Source organism: Pezoporus flaviventris, unplaced genomic scaffold (assembly GCF_033815535.1).
Source record: "Pezoporus flaviventris isolate CSIRO_AGI_PZ_B2104156 unplaced genomic scaffold, CSIRO_AGI_Pfla_v1 ptg000036l, whole genome shotgun sequence".
Lineage (NCBI taxonomy): Eukaryota > Metazoa > Chordata > Aves > Psittaciformes > Psittacidae > Pezoporus > Pezoporus flaviventris.
The window spans coordinates 32,450,062-32,476,501 of record NW_026892584.1 but is presented as its reverse complement, the minus strand read 5'-3'; the positions used below and the strand labels follow the sequence as shown (position 1 = coordinate 32,476,501).

Sequence of the window (26,440 nt, the reverse complement as noted above, 5' to 3'; positions counted from 1 at the left end):
TTGCACGACCACATAACGTGCATTACTTAGCCGCCTACGGAATCCACCGGGTGACAAATCTAGAAACACGTTCGGGTCGTGACGAGAGGTTCCCGCACGCTGCTGCCTCATGCAACACAGAGAAGTTACTTCCCCACCTGGGACATAGGGAAACGGTGACTTTCCCACGTAAAGCGCTTTGAGATCCACGGGTGAAAAGTTGTGTGATAACGAAGCTAAGGCACGGACGGGGAAGCATGTGGTGTTTGAGCCAGGTGGTGGGCTCGAGGGTTGAATATAAGTCGTTAAAACGACAGCTGAAATTCTCTTCTTGGATGAGACGGAGCCGGCGTGCAGCTGGGCCACGCGGAGAGCGGGCCGGGAGGGGGGCTCCACACACAAGGCGAGGGGCAGACGGAAAGGTGGGGAGCCAAGATATTCCCCAAAGGAGCAGTGAAAATACGAACTCAACTTGGGGGAGAGGGAGAAGGCACAGCCTCGCCTGGAAACAAATAAGCACACGCAAATAACAGTCCCGCAAGCCGCCCGCTACATCCTGCACCTACCAACGACACCGCCCGCACGCCGCCATCTCCTCGCAGCTCCCCAGGCCCTGCCGACCCGTTCCGCCCCGCCGCCTGACGGCGCTGCCTTTGCGCAGGCGCAGGCTCAGGCTCAGGCTCAGTCTCGGGTGCGGGGCTGAGTGGGGGGGGCTGGGGCCCGGAGCGGCGCCGCGCCCTCGCGCCGCGTCCCGGGCGGCGTTTCAGTGCAGCCATGTCTGGCGGCGCGAGGCTGCGAGGCGGGCTCGGTCGGCGGCGCCCTCTGTGAGGCGGCGGCGGACGAGCGGCGGCGGCGGCGGGCGTTCATGTCGGCGGCCAGGGATTAGCGCGGCGGACACCCAGCCGAGCGGAGGGGGCGGCCGACTCGTCGCCCCCTTCCCGCGGGGTCTCCGGCCTGAGAGAGCCGTACCCGCGTGGCGGGGGCGGGGGGACATGGCTGACCGGAGCGCGCCGAGCTGCCACCTGCGGCTGGAGTGGGTCTATGGTTACCGGGGTCACCAGTGCCGCAACAACCTCTACTACACGGCAGCGAAGGAGATCGTCTACTTCGTAGCGGGGGTCGGCGTGGTCTACAGCCCCAGGGAGCACCGGCAGAAATTCTACCTGGGGCACCAGGACGACATCATCAGGTACAGCCTCCAAAGCGGGTCGTCGGGCCGCATCCCGCCTCGGGTCCCAGCACCCTCCGGGCGCCCCTGCCCGACTCGGCCCCCGACCGCACTTCAAGCTCCCTTGGAGCGAGGCGCGAGTGGCCCCCTGGCCGCCGCCACCTGCCCCAGGTGCCGTCCCGGGCTGCTTCGGCAGTCCGCCTCCTGCGTCCGGCCAGCACTGTGTGGATCCGGGGAGCGGATCGAAATATATCAAGGACAGCTTTTCCTCCACATCCCCCCGCCTCCCGCTGGGCTTCGCCGTGGGCAGAAACAGCCTGGAAATGGCTTTTGGCTGTCTGGTTTAACGGCCCATGTCGTGTGTGTCCCCGTCGCCACCCGGTGCGCGGTGCCGAAACTTGTCCAGGCGCTGATGCGCTGGTGTGCCCGGCACAGCACGGCACAGCCTGAGGGCCGAGGCTCGGTTCTCGGCCACCCTTGAATGTCAAAGGGCCAGCGGGAGGAGAAAGAGTAATCTCGTGTGTGCCCTGAAATTCTTGGGCTGCGGAGGAGGTTAATCTGCAGCAGGTAGACCTTTGGCTCTCATTTAAAAGGCGTCTATTACGTGGGGAATTAGTGGCTTGCCTGTAACTCGCACAACTTTTAGGGTGATCTTAAAAGATAAGCCCTTTTTGCAGAATTGAGGTTTCTTCTGTAGCTCAGTAATTCACTTGGCAGTGAATGTTAGCAGGTGCTAACATAAGAAAAATAATTACAGAGTGATGTTGCAGAACAAATGTGCTGGTGACATTTCTTAAATGTATTTTCAGCCTAAGGATGTTTTTATAAGCCTAGTGGTGGTGTGAGATCAGTGAGAGAATTTGAGGAGTATGAAGGGCAGATTTGAGCCTGAGTCATCAATCCTGTCCCTTCCAGTAGGTGTCATTGCGGATGGATTTTAAATTCTGATTCCTTTTGCTCTTCCTTTTGGGGTAAGAGGTAGCAGCAGACAATTTGGTAGTCAATTTTCAGCACAAAATTTGTTTCTATAATGCTTAGTGCTCCAAGACATATCTTAGAAGGTATGTGTTACTCATATGAGTAACAGGTATTACCTGTGGAGAGCAGAACATATGCTATGTCTCTCATTTAAGCTCTTGGACACAATAGAAAACTTAGTGATAATGGCCACATTTTTCTTTATTTAAATCTTCTTCTGCAGTGTGGCTGTGAAAGTCTCTTAGAAGGGTATCATGTCTATGGTGTATTTTGCCTTGGTGCTAAAAATGTGATGAAAAGGTGGGCAGGCAATGTACCATTACAGATTGTTGGACTAGGGCTGTTGAATCAGAAGTTTGAATCACTATTATTTGCATTATTTAATGCTTTAAAATTGTCATGTTAGTCCAGGAAAAGTGTTTCTGAAGAAGTGTTTGCCATGTCTAATGTCAGGTGTTGCAGGAAGTCCAAATCCGCAACTTCCCATTGTGCTAAGGAAGCACAACTAGTTTTAATGTGAAGTCCAAGACTGCCATAACATAATTACACATTTAATGCCATATATTCATGAGTGCTTCTGAGTGACACCCTTCATTTCAGTATGACTCCTTATGGTACAAGAATAATATGTTTTGGGCTGCAAGTGGAGAAGTTGTTTATGTTTTCCTGTGGTAACAGTTTTTTGCTCACTCTGTTCTCAGTTTTGTTACAACGTGCTACATTTGGCCAAAATGTGACAGAACTCATTATTCAGAATAGTACTAAAACAAACAATGTGTCAAAAGTCAGCAAACCGGAGAGAAAGACTATAATGACTTTATCTGATTTGTATGAGTATGTACTTTGATTTGTATGGTACAGTAACCCAGCATACTGGAGTTTCTCCTGCTTTGAATATAGTTCTAAGTATGTTAAAGCATTACAGATTTATTCAATTAGAATTTTGCATGCTGCTTATATGCAAAAGCTATGCAGAAATGTTAGCATGCTTAAAGAAGAGTGCTCGATTTAAAAGCATCATGGCTATTTCTAATAGTAAGATTAGATTTGCAGTGATCAGTGTTTTACTTGCTGCTTTTTCTAAAAGCAGCATGGTGCCATTTAAATGTCATCATCCCATACTTTTCCTGACTAAACTTGGGTACCTAGGCATGTCAGTTCTCAATATTTAAAGCAGTCATAGTAGGAAGGTGAAGTAATAGGAAAATGGGTTTTTAAAATAGAGTGCAGGTGCAAAAGTGGGATTATATAATACAGTAATCGGTGTTACTAAATTTTCTTTCTGAAGATAGCAAATTCAGTTGCTGTACTGCAAAAGAAAAAATAAAAAAAAATATCATGTTTTGTGTTTTAATAGGCTCAGCAAGTACTGTCCGAATGCTGAGGCATTTGTGATGTTTTTGGGAGGATTGAGAGTCTTCTTACAAGTATGGGATGTCATTTGTGAAAGCAGGTCTTGTGTCTGAAAATCTGACATATTTAAAGAATCGTACTTCTGTGAGCCCAGCTCCATAGCTACAAAGACTAAGCAGTATATATTGCATGCTACATGGTGATATTATTAGTACTTTTCATTGTGAGAACTTTTATATCATTAGCATGCTTTGAATGACATTCTAATTTTAAGTATCAGTCAGGAAGAAAGGAATTGCAATTCTTAAGACAGAGACCAGTTCTTTAGCTATAATAATAGACACCAGTATTAGATTAATGGACAGCTGATTTTCATTTAGAAAATTTCTTTCTACAACTAGCAGTTAGTTTGTCTTCTGCTGTGAAGTTTTACCTCCTTTTGCTAAACAAAAATCTACAAACCTTCTGTAAGATTTCTTTATATGATTAGATGTTTAAACATAACTTATTTCCAGTATAAATGTATAATCTTAATTTTAATCACAGTTTCCACACTCCCTCTCTCCCGTCCCCCAGCCTCAGTTAACTCTGTATTGAAGATAATGAGAGCTCTTTTTCAGTGTTCTGTCCCTTGGTTCTATCAAACAGGTTTTTTGAAATAGAAGAGGGTAGTTAGGATCACTTGGGGCCTCTTTTATTAGTCTGTTTTTAGAATTGAACAACCTCAGTCATTCAGTTCCAGTCTGTCTTTAAAAGGACTTCTTCTGCTTTCTCGTAAGCTTTTGATTTTTGTATTTTGTTTTTTTTTTGTTATCTCTCCTGAGAATTGCTTTCCAGAAACCAACCTAGTGTTCTGTAGGGCAGAGAGTGTCATGTTTTCAATCTTATCTCCCATTTCTTGTGTATCCTCACATTTTTATTGTGGATGTCCTTCTGGGTGCGTGCAGGCATTTGTGTAATGTGTCACTCAGATGCAGGAGTGCTTTGGAAATTTGCATCTTTTGGGAGTGCTGATAACTGAGTTTTTTTCTTGTATTTTTTAGGAGTAAATAAGGAGGAAAATCTTGTAGCTGAAATCTTGGGTCACTTGATAGTTCTGTCCATTGCCACCAGCATAACTTGGATGTTGACTGTTTTGGCAGCAGATAGCTGCCCTGTCCAGCCTGGGCTGTGTGTATGTAGGAGACACTAATGTTGAATGAATATGTGAATTATTTCTGCAAAGTTACTGATATTTACTGTGTGTTTGGTAGGATTTAATAAAGCACCAGACTAGCTTGTGAGGTGTACATTGGTTTGCTTTATGGTAGAAGAGGAAGAAACAGTATCTTGGTGTGTTCTGGTTAGATCTTTCCTTTGCTCTCTATCAATAATTTTAGTGTTTTAGAGGAACATGAGTTAATTAATGTAGGCTGTCCTTCCCCTGTCTGAGACACCTTAGGGGGATCATATTTAATCCTGATTATACAAATCAGAGATTATACAAAGATTTCAAAAGATGCTCCCTCAGAGTATTAGCTTATCATCTGGGAAACTGATGCTCATGTTGAGGCTCTTTATTTGTCTGGGCTAGCTAAAATGTGTTTATGTACTTTCTCTGATGGAAGGTAGGAAAATTGGAAACCCTGAACTCATCCACATTAATAAATGACTGGCTGCTGACAGAAGCCTTTGATGTTACTAGGACTATTCTTTATGCCGACCTGCTCCAAGAAGACTTTTAGAATAATTTTTCCTTTTAATGCATTTTTATTTTATTTTTTTTTCTCCTTATTTTTCCTTAATACTAGCCCTATGATTGTCATCTTTTGTGAGCTTTAGAGTATTGGAATTTTCACCTGGCATTGATGATGCCACTGAAGCGCAAAAGCACAACCTAAGATTAAACCAGTGCATCTTTTTGAGTTCTTTAGTAGACTTGGCAAAAATGCATATTTTGTTTTCCATGACATTTCTTCAATGCAAACTTCAGCACTCTTTGTAAGTCAGTCCTTTTGCACCATTATCTCTATGTTTGCACAAAACAGCCACGCAACCAAGCAGGCCAAAGAAAGAAAAGAGGAACTATGTTTTTCTGTCAAGGGGAAAGAAATAAGGAGGAGCTGTTAACCCTCTCCCATTTTTTTTTAATATCCATTGTGTGAGTTGGCTGGCAAGTAATAGTGCTCTTGTGCTCTTGTATATTCTTCCTACAACTTTATCACCAGTAAACAATGACTGTTTGATTAAGATGTTTGTGTTATGTTTAGGTTTTGTTGTTAAAAACAAAACATCTTCTGCTAGAAAAAAAGCTTGAACTTCTGCTAATAATGCTTTCTTTATCTGCTGTAGAGCAACAATAGGCTGTGTCTAATAAGTTCGTTTCCCTACTTGTCTGGAAGTCTGTGTCTTTCCTTGTCTTGGCTAAGTTTACGGAAAGAAATCATGCATTGTCTGCCCTGGGACTCATGCAGAGGTCTGTTTTTAGGATAGATAAAACTTTAAAAATTATTCAGAAAGCATTAAAATTCTTTACTGGTACGAGGTCTAGTACCAGAAACTAACAGATCCCCTGCTACAAAATCAGAGGAGAAAGAATTCTACCTTTAGAGTGGTTAAAAACGTGTGTTTTTTTTTTTTCCTCTTTGTGCCCCTCTGTAGCCAAGACTGTAGAGAGGTAAATTGCATGCTTGGAGAAAGCAAAGGCATATGCAAGACAGGTAGAAAGACTGACAAATCATTTCTCTGTACTTTTTTCAGGAACAGTGTTTAGCTGTTTTCAGGAAAATAGTGTATTTGTCTAAGTCACATCTTTTGTCAAGGCATTTTTTCTTATTTTTCCTGCAAACTCTATAGGAATCATATTAGACTTTTATTTACCAAGGAACAAAAAGCAGCAGGCAGACCTCTGGTCAGTCAGAACTGTGGTCTTTCTGGGCACTTTATTTAAGACTGTCATCATCTTATTTCAGAATTTGGCTCAATCTAGAGGAGATTGTCCTGCCTGACATTCTGTGATTCTTACTTCTGTATTCTGAGGCAAAATGGGCCATTTCTTTTTAATGTCAATATTTCTGAGGTTCTAGTGAAAACCAAAAATTACTAAAATCATGTCTGCTCCCAGATGTTAGTGCTGTACACTATCTCTGCTTGAATGAAATTTTTCTCCCTCAACATTAGTCTGACCATCAGCACCTAAGAATTGCACTCACTCATTCTGTCTGACTGCTGTTAGATAATGTTCTCCAAGAGCAGGTCTGGGGCCAGGCTTCCTGTGTGGCTGTCAGCTGTGGTTTGCAAACAGAAATTCTAGCAGTGCAGTGAATAGTCACATCCTAGTTTTGAATGATGACTGGTCTTTTCCTCCTCCTCTCTGTTTGTTAACCATGCATTGTTATGGCTGTGTGTGACTAACTGTTGGACTTTTTCTGTAAAGGTGCTGTGCATTTCTGCCACTGCACCTTATCATTTTGCCTCACTTTTCAGTAGATCTGTGCCGTGAAAAAATCTTTGCACGAAGTATTTTTTCTCAGAAAAGAACCAAACCCATTCACAAGAATGTAGAGGAGAATTATTTCCATCTCTTCTATTCCTCCAGTTGACTGACACCCTAAGATCCATCCTAGTTCTCAAACCCGTCAACAAATAGTTCAAGTTCCTGAGGAAAGGCTGAGAGAGCTGGGACCATTTAGCCTAGAGAAGAGGAAGCTCAGAGGAGATCTTATAAATGTATATAAATACCTGAAGAGAAATTATAAATGTAATGGAGCCAGGCTCTTTTTCAGTGGTGCTAAGTGACAGATGAGGTGACTTTCCAATCAAAAACCAAATTTGGAGCCCCAGGCTGAAAAGTGGGGACTTCCAGAATTGGAAGTTCAGTTCTAAAGCTTCAGGATCCTGACCTCAAAAATTCAGTTATGATCTTCTTTCCATATGCAAATTCAAATAAAGTAATTTCATGTAAGTCTGTAGTGAAGGAAGATATTTCTGAAATGATTTTTCCTTTAAGAAATAGATTGTGGTTTTTTTTCTGTGCAATGATTAATGTGAAATCTAATAGTGTTAATTGTTTTCTGCAAAGAGGAGCAGGTGTGCCAGTGTGTCCCTGGCCATTGGAGTTCATTCTTCATTCACACTTGATGAGGAAACCTTCAAAGGATGAAAGCAATGTAATGCTGAAAACATATCATGTGCACCATTCTGAGAGGTTTATTACAGCAACCTAAATCGCTTTACAAGATTAAATCACTAAGCTAATGTACTTCTCTGAATAAGGCATTTTCCTTTCCTGAATACAGTATTTTGAGGGACTGATTGTTGTTGTTTTTTTTTGTTGTGTTTTTTTTTTTTTTTTACTCTAGAAAGTTTAGATTTGAAACTTAAAAAATCAAGTCTCCTTAGCTTATACTTAGGCTTACATGGTGCCAAGACTATTTTATTTATACTAAGCGTAAATCCATCTACTATCACTTTGTCATCTCCAGGTGATCTTTAAGGGGATAATCAGTTTATTTCCCTGCATTAAAGAACTCATAACTTAATAGGACCTAAATTATGTCATAATTAATCTGATCAGTCCTCCTAAGAGCCTCCAGCTCAACTATCTTTTTGCTGTCTATGGCATTTTTTACAGCAGAATGGCATGACATTTTATGCCATGGTTCATGAGGACAAAGGTGCAGTTAAGTTCTGTCCAGGTTTTCATGTTAAGTGATCTCAAACTGTCAAATATGTAAAAGTCTGGAGGGAAGATTTGTGTTTATGTCTTGCATAGATCAGAGGGAGAGGGGAAGGAGAATTATCTGCTTTTTCCCTGAGGAAAGCAAGGTTTTCTGGATAGTTCTAAAGCTGTTCTGGAACACATGTTGTACCATGCTGGAAGATGTTCTTTGAGGGATTTATGGATTTATTATCACATCTTCATTACAAGCTCTTTTTTTTTTTTAACTGAGAGCTTTGTGTGTCATCTTTTAAAAATGTCCTTTTCTTGGATTCAGTTAGATAAAATGCAATATTTTAGGATTACAGAATAAAATGTTTCCTAGACTCAGTTTTGAAATGGGATTAGAGCACACCTGTTGTTTAATATGCCTTCATACCATTGAAAACTTTATTTTTCCTAGTTAAAACTACATAAATAGAAATACCAAAAATATCCAACCAGAATGGATTGTCTAAAACACACTAGAAGTTGATTAAAGTAGATCAGCACAGCAAGGAGCTACAGGCTTATGAGCTTGCCTTCATGCATCATGCTTTTCATAGCCAGCAGTCACATCACCTTCTGATCTGATTCTGTCAGCACTTGGAGTTGGGGTCAGATCAGGTCAATACTTAAATGAGAAAACATCTTGGTGCTGTAGGAACACTTCTCATGATTTGGTAGTTGGCACTTTTCCTCAGACCTAATGTGACAACACAAGGCTCTAGGGCAAACAGAGAAGAGCAGGAAATACAACCGAAGGCTTAATAATGTATGATCATCAAAAAACTTACAGGATTTTTTGCAGAGATTTTGAGGTCTGCACTAATTTTTTTCTCTTTTCCAAATTGCAGTCAAATCAATTCTGTTTCTGCTTACCTATGTTTTGCTCTGGTGTTTTAATTTGTTAGTCATCCTCTTGATGAGGTAGGAAAGTAGATTATGTTCCTGGCTGATTTTTTTAACAGCATTATGAAGTTAAAGTATTATTGCATTTACAATGTTACTATGATTATGATAGGGAGGAGCTTAGCGTATTTGAATAAAATAATTCTTTTGAAGGGTTTGTCTGAAGTCAGATGTTTGGGTTTTTATCAATACAAAATAGAAAGTTTCAGTCAAGACATAAAATTAGCTTCTGGTTTAAAAGTTAATTATTTAAGAGTTGAATTATCCCCCTTCTATATTGAAAAACATAGTATACTAGATCTGTCTGATAGATCTAAAAAAGAGTTTGGATTTTACTGTAATTCTTGAGACATGCATGATAGGCTTTTTAAAAAGCATACATTGCTTGAAACAAGACCTGAAATAATTGTAAAACCTCCCCTGAATAACAAAAATTATAAGAAGTTATATCTAGTTTTATGTCATCTACAATTTTTGGGCTTTAAAATTTTAAGCTGATAGTAACATAAAAGTAAAATGCCAGAGAACTCAGTTTTACATTATACAATATCTCAAGGGTTTTTCTTCAAAATGTAGTTTACCTAGTTTTCAAAGTATTATTGTATCACTTACCGAGTTACATTTGTGATTTAGAACAGCACTTTTGGTTCACGTTAAGGATTTTAAAAGAAAAAAAATTTGATTCATAAAACTGTCTAATCTGGACCAATGAGGGTCAGTCATATGCTCAATGTAAAATTTTGATTTCTTACGATACCCTTAGAATTATAATGTTCTTACAGTATTTTCAAGGAAATTGGTTTATTCACTGTATATTTATTTGACATGGAATAACCTGTTGCTTTTAGTACTTTTGTGTGTTAGACCAAGTTACTGAGTATTTGAAATAACTTAAAAAAAAAAAAAGGATAAAATATTCCCTGAACTTATGTGTCCATCTTAATAATTCAATAGAGTGTTCAACGTAGATGCTGTTAACTGTTCTCTCGGAAAATATATGTAGTCAAGATTTTCTACACGGTGTCATTCTGGTGTGGGTGCCATTTGGTGTAGTATGAATTTCCCCACATGCATCAGTTAAGCACCTTACAGAATATTATAGGTACATACAAATTACTTGCATTAGGGTGCAGATTGCTCTGATTACCCCAGTGGCTATAAAAGACTTCAATTTCTTCAGGAGATAACAGATGTCATTATTTGTGTTGCTGTTGTAGCTATTACAATAGTAATAGACTTTGGAAATGCAGGGCTTCATTTGCACAAAAAAGGTCAGAATCAGCGAGATTGCCTTAACTCTTGATGGCAAAAGATATGATTGAATTTTTAAGCCAGGTTTATGATTCCTATCTGTTATGAATTGCAAAAAACAGAAACCATGAAGATTTCTTCTGCATGAACTGTATGATAAGAAATCCCTGGAACATTTTTGGTGTTGACCACCTTTACTTTCCATTCAAGTTTTTGTCTTTCTGCTTCAATTTCGGTGATGAAAATGGCAAAAAATGATGTGCCAAGGAAGAAGACAAACTTTGATAATCAGTAGTAGCTGATAACTGAGTTGAGCAAAATCACTTCTGGAGACATCTTCATTAGCCTGGGAACTTGAAGAAAATCTGTCCTTTGAAGTCTGCAACATGACATACCTGTTGTTTTGGCAATAGGTGAGAAATTCCACTTCTAGACTGCATTTAAAGCTAGATTTTTTTTGTGTGACCATTTCTGTTAGAATAGCAGGTTTACTTTTTGGGGGTCATTTTTGGTTTTTGTTTTGTTTTTTGTTATTTTACCTAGCTGCAAGAGGATACCCATATTATTAAATCTCTAGAGAAATCTTGCATCTCTTCTTCAGAATAATTTTCCTTGGCTCTACTTGAAAAAGACTGTCCCTTAACTAGAAATCCTCGTTATTGTTGAGAGGCTTCCTGTTAGCCTCCTTTTGTTTCAAATAGGATCTGTATGATGGTGCCTGATGCTTATCCTTCTATGAAAACTGGGTATTGAGATATTGCTTCAGAAGATACAGTTGACAACCCTTACAGCCCTTTCTCACATTTTTTTTTAATTTCATGTCACTGCTTGATTTTCCAAACTTTTTGCTTGGAAATTTTCTTTATAAGTGCCTCTTGCTTTGGCTTGCAGACAGGATGGATCAAGACCTGTATCTGCATGCCCAGATCAGTCTGATTCTTCTGCTTTAAAAACACGTTACTTCCTTTCATCTCTCAAAAAAACCACCCCACCAAGTACTCTTATCAACAGTAATGTTCAACTTCTTATTGCTTAAATATTCACAGGGTCATCTTTGAAAAATATTTTTACTGTCTCACTTACTTGGAGGGATCTTGGTATTATTTTCACTGTTTTGCATCAGAATGATGTTCTTACGCTAAAAAGCAGTGTATTCGTACAGTGGGAGTAATATCTTCTCTAGAGCTTTGAATTGAAATGCCTCCTTTTCTGTGCTGAGGTACACCAGTTTGTTCACAGTAATTTTTTTTTGCTTCATACCTTCCAGATATAATCAGAATTACTAGGTTTTAAGATAGATATGTAGAAATAAGAGTCATAAACATATGCTTTAGTCTCAGAACCAGGACCCCGTCTTCAGAAAATCCTCACCTAAGTACATAAAAATAACAGTAACCCTTCAATTTTCTGAATTATAGGGTAATTTATTTTAATAATAAAGCTCCTGAAAATGACAGACTGATATAGGCGCATACAAACATTATACCTGCATACGATGTGGGGAAAAACCCAAAGCGTACTTCAGGGTAGAAGTCACTGAAAAATATTTATGCATTATAGTCATTCTCCATTTTATCAAGACAGCATGCATGTAGAATGTGTGGATTAATTCTATGTTTTGGTTAGCTGACAGCTGTATAAACCTCCTCCTGACTTTCAGAACTGTGTTAATCCTCATTCCCTGCTTATAATCACTCTACAAGAGCAAGCAAGGTGAATGATGCTTTATCTTAGATCAAGCAAAGACATCTGACAGCCTTTGGAAATTGCCTGAAGATTTATTGTGGTGAATGTGACATTTTAAGCTAGATAGTCTTCCAGAGTATTTGGGGAAATAATAGGAAAAATTGAGGAACTGGTGTTTGGTTTTGTGGTTTTGAGATTGAGGTTGCACTTTAGTGGTATTTACATTTTTTAGTTCCATGTTCCACTTTCACTTACTGCTTTATTAATGTTGTTTCTTCTACCATAGAAATGAATACTATAAAAATGAATAGTCTTTGGAACATTATTCAGTAATAAATGAATTTATAAGTAATTGAGATTTTAACTTTTGCAGGCTACAGCATATGCTTATGAGCATACATTACATTAGCTCATAGAGAATAGTAATCTGGATCAGTATTCATGAGATAAAAAAATTTTAGAGAAGTGTTGTATTTTCTTGAAATTGTTGCTCATGAATGTTCATTATCCATCTTCTCCTTTTTAGTGGCTTTTAGTAATTAATTTTGTGAGCCCGTGTATCTGACAGCTTTCACTGCCTACCAAGCGCACATTGATTTGAAGTGCCTTTAGTATTCTTGCATTTTCCCATGTTTGTTTCCTGGTTTTTGTTGGTTTTTTTAATGGTTCTTGTACATGTGGAGTATTTGTTTGTTTTAGCAGACAGGCTTTCACGTGTATATATTTCTATTCTGTGGCCTCAATCACATTTATGTAGTTTTTCTAAATGATGTTTCACATGTTGTTCCAACTTTAAGTGGTATCCTGGCTCATTTTGCCTTTCTGGACATGAAATCAAATGCTGGGATAGTAAGTTTGAGACAAGTTGCTAGTTATTGGCTTTTGTTTTCTGTAGGAAAATACCTTTGACTAACACCTATGGAACGTTTGTAGGCTTGATGTTTTCAAGAGCTCAGGAAGAAATCTAAAGTATCTGCAGTCTCCAGTGCTGGCAACATGAAGGTTGGCTTAGTGCTCTCTTCAGCTCTAAACCTTCTTTGTCCGTAATGAAACTCAGCCTGTTGAATCACAGAATATTGTGTTTATCTCAGCTTATTTCATAGCATCTCTGCCACTGCCTTCTTCCTAACATTCCTTATTTTGAGCCAACTTCTAATTTTGTGAGGGTGACCTTTCTGTATAAAAGAAAAACCTTTCAAAAGTTGTCACTAATTATTCTGTGACTCCACTCTTGAATATTCAGATGAAAAGTTCTCACATATTAGGTAAGTTTTTCCTAATATATCTCATAGAAGACTGAATTGCTGTTTAATATACTTGTTCAGAAATATGAAATAAAATTGCACAATTTGTGGTTATTTTTTTTGTGTGTGTGTGCAATATCAGAAGATCTAGTATAAATTTAAAAAAATAATGGAAGATTAATCTAGTAGTTAAAAACTTCTCATAGAGAAGCAGCAAACAGTAGCGACTGGATGAAAGATTGTTTAAAGGGTTTTACTATAACAGTAAAAGATTAAGAAACTAGAAAATTTTGTACCTCAAGCAAGTTTAGTTAAAACTTGTGAGGTCCAAAGCATCCAAATTAGCCTTTTTTCTGGAAAGAAATTTTCAAAATTTTCCTGGCTAGAAGATTTGGAGTAAATGCTTCTTGGACTTTACGTCATTTATTCTGTATATTTCTAATTCAGCAAACAGTGCAATGAATTTTTGTGCGCAGAAAAATGAGAGTGATTATAACTGTGACAAGAATTTATGTCATTCAGTTTCCCTTTCTAAGCCTGCATTTCATTGCAAACTTTACTTGAAATTAAATCTATGCTAAGTTTATAGCCATCCTTGTCTCAGTGTCCACATAATTAAGTGGCTACAGCATGATAATCTTTACTTAAGCTAATTGGGTAGTTCCTTAGCTTTTAAACTAGTAAGAATGGAAAAATCAGTATTTCTGCTGAATTTTAGGTGGCCTCAGTTTTTTAAGCTGTGATCATTTTGTAGGTTTGTATACTTTTCACCAGCTGTTTTCGGGAGTGAACAATAGTTTACAAATTTGTGACTGACAGATACTAACCAAATCATTTAATAGTGCTTGCTGATTTGTTAAGGGATCTCTTTTGGGTCTGTGATGTCATTACCTGTTTTTCATTACCAATCAAAGAAGATTTAGAGCAGAAGAGACTGCCTGGGCATCATGCTCAAAGTCACCTTCCAGTGTGTACCCTGGTTCTACCAGCACAAGGTGACCTTCCACTCCACCCTCACTGAGGTAGGATGTGGGTGAGGATTTTGAAGCCTCCTTGAGGATAAGCAAAGTTTTTTGGGAAATGACACTATTGGAGATAGACTGGAAAAGGTTTGTACTCTGATAAAAAATCCCATGTATATGTGTAGCTTGCACTCCTTGTGCCTATAGTGATGGGACAAGGGCTTTAAACTGAAAGAGGAGAGATTTAGATTAGATGTTAGGAAGATGTTCTTCACCGTGAAGGTGGTGGGACACTGGAACAGATTGCCCAGAGAACACATCCCTGGAAGTGTTCAAGGCCGGGCTGGATGGGCCTCTGAGGAACCTGGTCTAGTGGAAGGTGTCCCTGCCGATGACAGGGGGATTGAAACTAGGTGATCTTTAAAGTCTTTTCCAACCCAAACCATTCTAGGATTCTATGATCAAATGTAGTGACCCAAAGGAGATGCATTGCTAAAGTTAAGTTATTGACAGCTGATTGCAGTACCTGTGCTCTCTGCAGATCTTCCTCTCCTGCATTTTTTTTCCTTTTTTTTTTTCTTTGCTGGTTTGTGTGTGAATTATATTTGACAGTTTATATGTAATGATTTAAAGAATAAGTCTTAAGTCCTTGTATGATCTCAAGAGGAAAGAAGGAACCTGAATGTTTATTTAGGTGGGATTCCATTCCTTGCTTGCCTTCAGGCTTTAATATGTCACATTATTGTACCACGAATTAATGCAATCAGAATTGCTTCTTTCATGCGAATAGCTAGTAACAGATAATAGGACACTGTCTTAGCAAATTTACCTCCAAATCATTTTGGAATATATGGTATTTCTGACTTTTCAGTGAGAAGAGCATTTTGCTGGGAAAATGCAAGAAATGTTGCTGCTTTCTTTGTCACGGGACACGTTACAAAAGAAGTTTTCCTCAGAAAAAGTGAAATAGTGAAAACTCAGTGATGAAAGTATAAAGATCATTTAGAATTTGGAAAAAATCCCCAGCGCGCATACCTCCCGCCCCTAGTCAAAACACAGGTTCTCCTATTGGCACTGGCAAAAGCACTCATATTTGAAAAGAAGAAGGGTATCTTTATTTTTATTCGCTTTTCTAGAGATGGTAACTCTTTTACTAGAAAGCTTAAGCTAATCCATTCCTCTTCAGTGGAGGATGTGACTATGCAAGGCAAATACAGCATCTGCATAAAGCGGCATATAGTTCCCAAAATATGCTTCCTCAGTTATATTTGATGAGTTGGCAAATCTCTATCAGTATTACTGTACTCATTCTCAAACTCTTTCCTTCTCTTTGGAGTTTTTAAACATTTTTTTGTTAATCTCAAAACGGTCAGATCCGACAGGGGGGAATATGGAATTGTAATGAGTTATACTGCAGCTCAGAATAATCAACTTGGTTTTAATCCACCCTCCCTGTCTCCAATTCAGATGGTCTTTTAAGTTGTATGTTTGTACATACAACTTAATCTTCAGAAAGTTATATTTGACATTATTAGTGATATGACAGTAACTATGTGGAAGACCCAGTAGTGATGCTCCATGATGAGAACTGCTTTGTTTTGCTACAGGAAGGAAGTGTGCTCTGACTTGATCAGTTTGAACTTTGATGAGAGATGTTTGCTGATTACAGCTCTTTCTGTTTTAACAAATAATATGACAAATAATTTAACAAATAATATGACATATTTGTAGTTTCAGGTTTGTAGTTTCTCTTGTCATTCTTTCTGGGGAAATACAGATAAATGGCAGCAAATAGGAAAATACAACTATATAAAAATGTCTGTAAACACGCAATGAAAGTACTTGCTTGAATTTACTCACGGAATTGATTTCACACCTAGAAGTAACAATCAATAGATATCTGAGATGCTGTTATTTTACTGCAGTGTTTTTTTGTGCATTTTTACTGGTGCCCTAGTTTCATGAAGCTCAGGAGAAGTCACATGAATATATTCTTGGATTTTCATCCAATATTGTTGCTAAGGAAACATCATCTTTAATACTGTATCCTTGTCTGCAGCTTGTCTGTATTAATCAGTGCCTGTTAATGCTTAGCACAAACCAAGTAAAGATGAAAAAAAATCTTAATTTCTGTAATGAAGTAGTTTATTATAGACTCATCTCCTTCAGGATCCCCTGCCACTGCAAATTTCACACAAATTGAAGGGTTACATCCGTATCTTTGGTCTCATCCCAAACAGACACAGTATGGACAGCTTTTATACATGTTTCATAGGCTGCTAATAATGATAATTCAGTATCATTAATCTAACATAGGTATTGTACAGTACATGGATTTGGTCAAAATGGTGGGAATGCTTACATGCTGCCTTAAAAAGGAGAAAGAACTTTTTCTATGAAGTAGAAGAGAGGAGCACTAAATTGAGAAACATATCCATTTTCAGTATACTGTTAAAATTGTAATACTGTATTTCAGTTTCCTTTGAACATCTATCTAGGGAAAGGCCTGTCAGTCAGAGATACCAGTGGAAATCTCTGTTCTCTGCAGGTCCAGATACTTCGTTTTGTTGCAGTAGTGACAGGCGGAATTTTTAAATTTTCTATTTCTGACCTCTTCTGAGAAGTACCAAATTTTATAGTCAATTTCAAAATAATTTGATTTAGCAGGTTGTCCTGGGTTCAGCAGTAGCAGTCATTTTTCTCCTTCTTGGTAGCTGGTGCAGTGCAGTGTTTTGACATTCAGCTTTGGAACAGAGCTGATAGCAATGTTTTGGTTTGGCCAAGGACTTTGTGAGCCTCATGCTCTGCCAGGGAGGAGGGGAAGCCAGGAGGAAGCAGAGACAGGACACCTGACCCAAACTGACCAAAGAGGTATTCCATACCACAGCACGTCATGCCCAGGATGTAACTGGGAGTTAGCTGGAAGGGCTGAGAGACTGCAGGGTTGGAGGAGGCAGCGGTGAGAGCTTGGTCGGGCTCTGGGGAGCAAGTTATCAGTCGGCTGGTGGTGAGGTGTTGTATTCTCTTCCCTTGTTATTTCCTTTATCATTGTTATTATTGGTGGTAGCAGTAGTGATTTGTGTTATACCTTAGTTACTAAACTGTTCTTATCTCAACCTGTGGGAGTTGCATTCTTTTCGGTTCTCCTCTCTGTCCCTCCGGGAGTAGGGGCGGGGGGGGGGAGGGAGTGAACGAGTTACCTGACTGGGTTTAAACCACGAAACAGGTTTTTAGCCAAATTCCTGCTTACTTTGTTTCATGGTCACATTTGCCTTTTGGACATCTTCCTTAGTATCTGCCTCTTCAGAGAGACTATTTTAGATGTAACATTTGTTCTTGAAAAGCCGAGGTCAGAAATGCCAGAGACAAGCAAGAAGGCCTGAACATGTCTCATTAGAATATTTGTTTCCTTTTTTGGACAAAAAGTGTTACCTTATTCATCAGCTCAGTCATCCTTCAAGGAAGAGGAAAAAAGTCAAGCACAAGTTTACTGTCTAGCTGTGTTGGCTAGATGCAAGGACGGTTTCAGCAGTCTAATCTGAATAGGTCATCCCAGCTTTCATTAGCAGGGCAGTAAACAGAACTCAAGTTCTCTTGAATGCAGAGTGTCTTGTCCATTAAGCAGTCTCTTTACTCTCCCTGTGAGAAAAAAAATGCAAGAAAATGTGTGTGAGGGTGTCAGTGCACTCAAGTTCACAGAGCCCACATCAACAGATGTGGAAGCCGTCTTAAGAGCTGAGCCACGCTCATGCTTTTCTGCCTGTCCTCAGGGACTGACTGGATGGGTACTAAGCAACTATTTCAAATACCATTTCAATAGTTTTCATACTATTAACACCTGTGTAGAGGTGTCTTGGAGATCTTAGGTGGGGTATCCACTACAGCATAGTCCTTGTATAGTAAACATTTATAGTTATCCATTTCTGGGCATCTATTTTAGTTACTTTTTTTCTTCCTGCACTAAGATGCTATTTACAATGCATTGCTTGGGACTGTTTTAATAATGAAAGTTTCTGAATATGTGAGGTGTTACCAATGTGTTTACTTTAGAGGCTAGACCAAGATACTGTATTTTTGTATTAATTGCTGTGCCTGTAAGGATTGTTCAATCACTCATAGTCCAATTAAAGAACTACAAAGGGTCTCCATATTGCTTAAACTGGAGTCTAATCCTCGAGTTTTGATCAGGATTTAACATTTCAGACCTGGAATTCTGCATAGTACCCCATGGCTTTGACAATGGCCAAGGCTTGAGTATTAAGGAAAGGCATCATCTTATCATTCACAGTTCAGATGAAAGTCATTTGAATGTGTGTGGCATTTCCTTTTTTTTAATGTTGGTACTACAATCAGTAGTCCCTGGCCTCTTTCCAGACTTCCCTTTTCCATCTGGCCTCATAGCCAGTGGGATAAAATACTTGCACTTTGTACTTAAAGTACAGTACTTTAACCTATCCTTCACTCCTTGGTCTGGAAGAAATGGTGAGGGAAGGTGTTCTCGGGTATTTCATCAGCCACTGCCAGTAGTTCTGCTGCTCAGTTTCCCCAAAATCCCTGCATACTGGCTTTTTTAAAAAAGCCTGCTCTTTTAAAATATTTATTGTATATTAATTTTCTTCTACTTTCAATGACTATCTAGAAAGGTTGTTAGCAGTTTACTATAGAGACTGAAGTGGAAGGGGAAGGACATTGGTAGTTCTGCAGTGTTGTCTGTTATGATTTGGATCTTAATTTATGGTGCATTATCCCATCTCAAGGCAGAATTTGAACTCAGTTGTTCAAGCCAGTATTTTCTATAATGATATAGAAAGCATTAATACTATGACATTGCTATTATTTATTATTTTCCATTTATTAATTGGAAAGAGAGGAAATATATATATTCGCCTAATGTGCTTTGGGTGGAATTGGTTGGCACACTTGGGCTAAGGCAATGTTTTCCTGGCCATTGGTAGTGCCTTGCATCTCTGATGCATTGTGTTTATTCTGATTTTTCACCAAAAACATGCTAAGGTAATTTTTAGTTGCTGGAAAGTGTTTTGTAAGGTGTGATGTGGGGGTGCTTTTGCATGTATTTGTGTCCTGTGTGGTGCCTGAGTGTTTTGTCAACGCTGCAGTATGGGGTGGTTTTCACTTGCTTGAAACTGCACAATGCACTAATAGCAGAGCTAAGTACAGGATTGAAGAGGTCATGAATCAGTCATAAGACTGCTCTGTTTCTACTTTTTCTCTCTCTTTTTTTTTTTTTTCCCTTCGTGGAAAGTTTTCACTTCCTTTCTCTACCTGAATTTCTTTATTGTCCACGTGGTCATATCTCTCCCTTTCTGTGGTGTTATTGTGAAAATTAGATAATTTCAAATGCAGGGTTTCCCCCCCTCCAGATGCTTTTCCTTTTTCCCCAGGCGTACACCACCTGCTTGTGTTTGCCCTGGGAGATGTGCAGATAATTGGTCAGGATTAGATGGCAGAACTGCAGTGAAATGTGCTAAATTTTGCTGCCAGCTCATTTCTACTTTTTTTTTTTTTTTTTTAAATTATAAAATTGATCTTTCAAATAAAGAAGGAAGGGAAGAACCAGAGAAATAACTCTGGAGTTGAAGAGAAGCAAAGAGAGTAAATGTTGGTTTCTGAGCAGCAAAGAGGAGGAATTCCCATAAAAAGTTGAAAGGTCCAGAGGCTCTTTACCTTTTGTAGAAACTTTGAAGTTAAAGGTTTCTCTCAAAGCTGTCCATGTGGAATTTGTCAAACAATATCAACCAACTGAAATGCTCCAGTACAATAGAAAAAAATACAAAAGTTTATCATGTAGTGTAGTATGACTTCATGAAATATTAAGTAACTTCTGACAGTTTTCTCTTAGTCTTTTTGTATATAGAAAATGTATAGATCTTTTTACTTAGATTTCTTTTTTTTTTTTTTTTCCTAGTGATTTCCTGGTTAGCTTTCTCCTTGCCGCTTCTGTTTATAGACTCCCCTTGTCTTCACCCTTGGAATTTCATTAACCAAAACCTCTGTTCAGGTGTAAGGTCATTTTACCATTGCAAAGTGCTCAACCTTTCTCCTTTACAAGTAATCTTTGTGTTAGTAGTTCTGTCAACCAGTCTCTCAAGATCGTTACCATATTATGAGTTAGGGGAGGAAATATTTTAGCCACATTAAATAGTAACCTCTGAAATTTTTATCTCCCTGACTTAATGGTGGGACTTCTACATCATTTTGGACTGCTATACCTAGTCTGTGTAGAATGTAATGAAGTAGCTTTTTTGGGTTTCTATTAGAATATATTCTTTCTCACTTTTCTGTGTTATAAAATGTGAATCTTCAGACCTCATGTCTTCCCTTGCTGCTTGCTTGCATAAGGAAAACAAAAAACTGTCTTGCTACTAGCCTGTTTTCTAGCTTGGTTCCAGATTTGATGAAACAGTTGTGATGATCCGCTGTCAACTTTAAAAGATTTGGAAATATCAACTATAAGAAAGTACTCTGCAATATTAGAAATATGGATAGTTAATAATTATTCAAAATCAATTATTCCCAATTGTTTGATATTAAAATTAAGGCACTGAAGGTAATCTCATGTCACTTCAGTTTAGACATCTTAAGTCTAGCAATAGTATCTGTCTAATCTAGTCATGCTTTGGCTTGCTGTAAGATCTCTCATAAAAAGGATGTCAGATAGTATGTAGAATGAGGTAGTTCTGGAGATACATATGTCCCCATTGATGATAGATCTGTAGATAGCTAAATACCGACTATTAGAGCTGTTGTGGAATTTGCGATACAAAAGGACTTGTTAATATCTATTATCAGTGGGAAAATATTATAAAATCATTATTAAGGAGAACTATTAATAAAAAAAATCTAGGCAAATGTAAAAGTTTCATTCAAAAATATTTTATGTATTTTTCTTTGGCAGCCTTGCTTTGCATCCTGAACGCGTGTTGGTGGCCACAGGTCAAGTTGGAAAAGAACCGTATATCTGTGTGTGGGACTCATACACTGTGCAGACTGTATCTGTTCTGAAAGATGTTCACACGCATGGTATAGCTTGCTTGGCTTTTGATTTAGATGGTCAGGTATGTAATTAATTTTTTTTTAAACAAATTGTTTATCTGTCACATCCTGTTAAGTAGCTTTGTGGTGTTGTAAGGATGTGTATTGGCTCAGGTTTTATCTGCTTATTCTCAAGTTGAGGAGAAAAAAGTCGGCATTACTAATTACTGACAAATACTCATATTTGGCAAGTATAACTTCAAAAGAGTGTTTAATGAAGATGAGGTGGTAGGGAGATCCTTGCGGTTTGTGGGCCACAGGGCAAGGTTATACTAAATGGCTGGAGATAGTGGGGCTAGTGGTGCAGGTTGTGTCTTGTGCACAAATTGATGTTACTTATCTTGGACTCCTTAATTCCTTCAGGCAGTATCCCCTTCTCTGTTACACATTTTGTATGTGTTGGTGACTCTCCACATTTTGGTTGTTCGGAGTCATGTATCCTGGATCCTAAGAGTGAAGAAAAATATGCAATATATAGATGAATCACAAGAAAAATGTGGTTCCTATTACTGGTCTCCACATGATCACTATCACAAATGTTGGTCATCTTCAATCACTGGGAAGGAATATGTAGACTGAAGTGAGGTCAAGCCCATTGCACTTTTCAAGTTTTTTCTATTACTTGTTCATTTCTAATGCTTCATGTTGGGCTATGCCACAGACCTGCTCTCCTCCCCACCCCCAACTGGTCTGGCTAGCTGAGGAAGGCATAATTTATTCTGTATTTATTGTCCTTTGTTAATTGTCTTGGGGATTCTCTCCTTTGTGCTGAGAGAAGTTCAGCTAGCTTTGTGATATGTTCTTCCATGAGCATGCTGGGTTATTTTTTGCTTTTTTTCTGAGCTGTACTCCACTGTGGAAGTCTGCTGGTTGGTAACAAGATTTTCTTGTTCTTAGGAGAACTGAGAACATAATTTAATCTCCCTTTGTATTGGGTTATGTCTGGAAAGGCATCACCAAACTTTTTTTGGTGATGGGTATGGAATAAGTGTAAAACTAGTTTGCATTCACTCATCTCATTCTGCAGTAGGACTGGAATTGAACTGCTTGGAAGCATAGCTGACATTGAATCTGATGTTCCTTCTGAGAATATTTTCAAAGATGGAATAGAAAGGTTGGACTTTGCAATATCTGAAAGATTGAAATTGACATTAATAAATAGGGAGTATGAGTAACAATTGTATTTAACTTGCTTCATGTAATTTTGAAGCTTCTCAAACAGTAAAGAAAACATGTTATTGGGAATAGGTTTCTGTCTTCGGGAAAAAATTTGCTTAAGTTTGGGGTTTGCTTTGCTTTTACAAACTCAGTTTTATAACCTATGTAGAAATTGAAATTAAATTTGTCTTTAATGTGTGTAGGTATTAACTGCTGAACAGTGAAAAAACTTTGTCCTTAAAGATGTGCAAAGCTTTCATCTATCAAAATTAAGATGGCACAATTCATGCATAAACTGAACAAAAAGACTTAATTTTCTTTAAAAATAAAACTCAAAGTTGCAGAGGTTTTTTTTTTTATCAGCTCTTTAATACTGTTAGTCTTTCTGTTGAGACTTTCTATAGGAAAGACAACGTTTTTACTAGTTAGCAAATAAAGTCTACTGTTGGCTAGTGTGGTGAATGATTTGTATCAAGAAATCTGGAAAGGAATAGTTACTCGTACACAGAATCAACTAGATTGAAAAGACGTTTAAATCATTAAGTCCAGCCTTTACCCCAGGACTGCCAAGTCCACCACTAAGCTATGCACTAAGGGCATCAACATGGTTTTTGAACACTTTAAGAGATGACGATTCCACCACTTTCCTGTGCAGCCTGTTCCAATACCTGATCACCCTTTTGGTGAAGAATTCTTTTTTCTAATATTCAATCTAAACCTTCCCTGGTGCAGTTGTTTTGAAGAATCAAGCAAAAGACGCTTATAGCTTTTAAATGTTTTGTTTGTTTCAAGAAGATTGAAGAAAATATTTTTCTTTGTATGTCCTGAACTTGTGAAATAAATACTTAAATTCTGCAAGTTAAATGTAATTAAAAGTAAACCCAAGTAGTTTCATTAACTTCAGTGAGAGTCTTCCTTTTTGCAAATGTCTTCTGACTGCTGCTTGCCATGTGTGCTACATATAATTATATATATTAAACATTATAAATCCTAAATATGTTGATATCTGAGAAGATCTTTATGATCATGATACTGTAACTGAAGAATTATGTCTATGGAAGCTTTGGCATAAGATGTTGTATCTTTAGTTTTTTTCTATATCAAAATGTAGCTATTTCTTCTAACTCAAATATGTCATGAATTTGTTACAGTTCAAAATGATTACTCTAGTTTTCATTAATATACTGAATTTTTAAATTTACTTATTTTGGACTTTTTTAGCGCTTGGTCTCAGTTGGTTTGGATTCAAAAAACACAGTTTGTGTATGGGACTGGAGAAAAGGGAAATTACTGTCAATGGCTCCTGGTCATACAGACAGAGTAAGTGTAACTAAAGAATTTGGTGTCAGTGTAATTTTAGTTTGTTAAACCATGTCTGTGTAGACATACTAGAGCTATGCCTGGACAAAAAAAAAAAATTATGTTTTAGAAATTGAATTTGCATAATGTGTGGATATGTATTAAGACATGTGAAGATATTTTAGATATGCACATTTATTTCTAAAATAAAATGCGTAACTTTGTGTGTGGTTTGTTGAGACTTTAAGCATGTAGGGGAAGTGCAAAATTAAGACACTTCCTAGACCCTAATCCCCACATGGGAAATCAAGATACAAGTAATTGCTTAAATTTTTCTGGTCTGTAAATGAACCTTAATGTTGTTTTATCATGTGATGTAATTACTCTAGTGAAAAAAAAACAAAACAAACAGAACTAATGTATGCTGCAGTTTCAGTATTGAATGAGGTGATAAAATAGTTCCATTTAAAGGATTTCAGACTGCGAAAATTGCTGCAAATTTTTACTGTTTAACTGTCCCATGCTAGAAGGACGTCTCTGCTGACATCTTTGTTTTTTTTTCATGCAGATATTTGATATTTCTTGGGATTTGTACCAGCCAAACAAGCTTGTCAGCTGTGGTGTGAAACACATCAAGGTAATGAAATAAATGTTAACTCATAAAGTATTTAAGCTGTAGTAGTTTATACCCTGTAAAATAGAACATAAAATAAATATATAATTATAATATAAAAGATCTTCTGTAAGAGTAATATTACTTCTTAGGAACTGCAATCAAGTATCATACCTGACTACACTAGACAAGATATACATATAGTAGAAAACAGACCAACTCTGCTTGACAGAGTTCATGTCCTGGCAGAAGAAATGTGGAAGGAATGAAACAGTTGTCAGTAGCATTGTATGTCATGATTGTAATAGAATTTAAAATTTAGATTGTCTTAAAACATGCTGTTTGAAACCACAAGTAGCACAAGGCAGGATGCACACGTTTAAGGTGAGTTCAGGTAATCAAGTTTCTGATTCTTGAACAGTTAATGAATTGTTACAATTCAGAGGTAGAATGAATTAAAAAAAAACATTTCTTGCAGTGTGAGAGAGCATGGGAATACAGTGGAAAGAGAAATGGAAATGCTTGTCCTTTCTGTTAATACTTTTCCCTGCTGTTATTCCTACCTTTATCATTTTGAGCATCTACCAGTTACAAGATTCATAATTCAGAGAGTTCATGTCTTTTTCAAGCAGAGTGTGCTATGAAATATTATGAATACTATGAAATGCTATGAAATCCGTGTACCAACTGCTGTGCAAAAACAGCTCAGTTCTGTCAGCAGGATTATCAGTGTTTGATTGCCATCAAATATGTTTCCTAAAGTCATTACCTTCTCCCATGCACTGCCTTCTGTGTTACCACATAACAGCAGTAGATGGCAGCTTGAAAGTTCTGTGCTGCTGTTATGTGTAGGTTCTTGTAGTGGGAAAAATGTTTTGCTTTTCATAAAATGAATTTTTAGATTAATATGTATTTATGGTTTATTGAAGAAAGTGTTCCATGTGTTGGCTAGATTGCACATGCCTTTGATTTAGCATAGCATTTAGCAGATCATTTACAGATTTCCATAGGCTTGATTAATAATGATCTTTTTTTTTCTACTTCAAGATCTTACAGGACCGTTATGCCAATAGTGAGCTAATATGTTATGCCAGCAGCGATTTAATATATTTATGGTGGCTTTATGACTTAAACCATCTTTTTAGATAAGCAAAAGTTTATTTGAGCAACTTTTAAGGCTCTGTGACAACTTAATAAGAATAGCTTTTTAAAAATAATTGGTGTTTCCTCTGAGAAAGCATTAACTGAAAATCTGAATCCAGAGATTTATAGGCATTTAGATCAGGCAAGAGATTTTTGTTGATGTATATTTTTCTTAAACCGTTGCAGTTCTGGAGCTTGTGTGGCAATTCCTTGACACCAAAACGTGGTGTTTTTGGCAAAACTGGTGATCTCCAAACTATATTGTGCCTAGCCTGTGCAAGGGATGAAGTGACATATTCTGGTGCACTGAATGGAGATATATATGTATGGAAAGGAATCAACCTTGTAAGGACAATACAAGGAGCACATGCTGTAAGTATATCTCTTTAATATAAAATGTTAAATAGATTTCTGGAAAGCTGGAAAGGGCATTGCAAGATCACCTAGTCTGTGTTTCTAAACTATTTCAATGATAGAGACTCAGTATGTCTCATCTGAATATATTTCCTTTTCTGTCCTTTCTCTCTGTTGCTTAAGATTGCTGTTGTGTTAGAAAGTGAATGCTAGTTTGAGATATACATTTAGGTGTCTATGTATATTGTATCTTCCTTTATCATTTATGGGGCCTTAGTAATCAATAGAGCCTGGAATGCATTTAAATTTATCCTTCAGTAGACATGTATTACTCTGTTCAATTACCCATGCATAGGTATATGTAGTGATATTTCATATACTGGAGTTGAGTACATAGCTGCCTCCCCCAAAGAATATGGATCTACTTTATCTGACTTTCTTTTATGGAGTTCTCATTAATCCAGAAGCATCTCAGAAGGCCTGGATTGCTCTATTTAGGTAATTGGTGTTGAAACAAACAGGTCCCCAGAGTGGATCTCAAGCTTCCTCTACATCTCTGTCAATTTGGAGGTACAACATAGCTGGACACAACTCTTGAGCAGTGCGCTG

General features: G+C 38.0%; 1 protein-coding gene across 5 annotated transcripts in view; it reads left to right on the top strand.

Annotated features, from left to right (window-relative positions):
* Window positions 1-692: 692 nt before the first annotated feature.
* EML5 (EMAP like 5) overlaps window positions 693-26,440 on the top strand; it is a 101,545-nt gene continuing 75,797 nt past the window's right edge. For all 5 annotated transcript variants that reach the window (XR_009745168.1, XM_061463785.1, XM_061463784.1 and 2 more), the window contains exons 1-5: window positions 693-1,168; window positions 21,128-21,287; window positions 23,644-23,742; window positions 24,290-24,358; window positions 25,664-25,849. Coding sequence is in view for 4 of the 5 variants with exons in the window: in XM_061463785.1 (XP_061319769.1) it covers window positions 972-1,168; window positions 21,128-21,287; window positions 23,644-23,742; window positions 24,290-24,358; window positions 25,664-25,849 (711 nt within the window). In the remaining variant the exon portion in view is untranslated. The remainder of the gene's footprint in view (window positions 1,169-21,127; window positions 21,288-23,643; window positions 23,743-24,289; window positions 24,359-25,663; window positions 25,850-26,440) is intronic.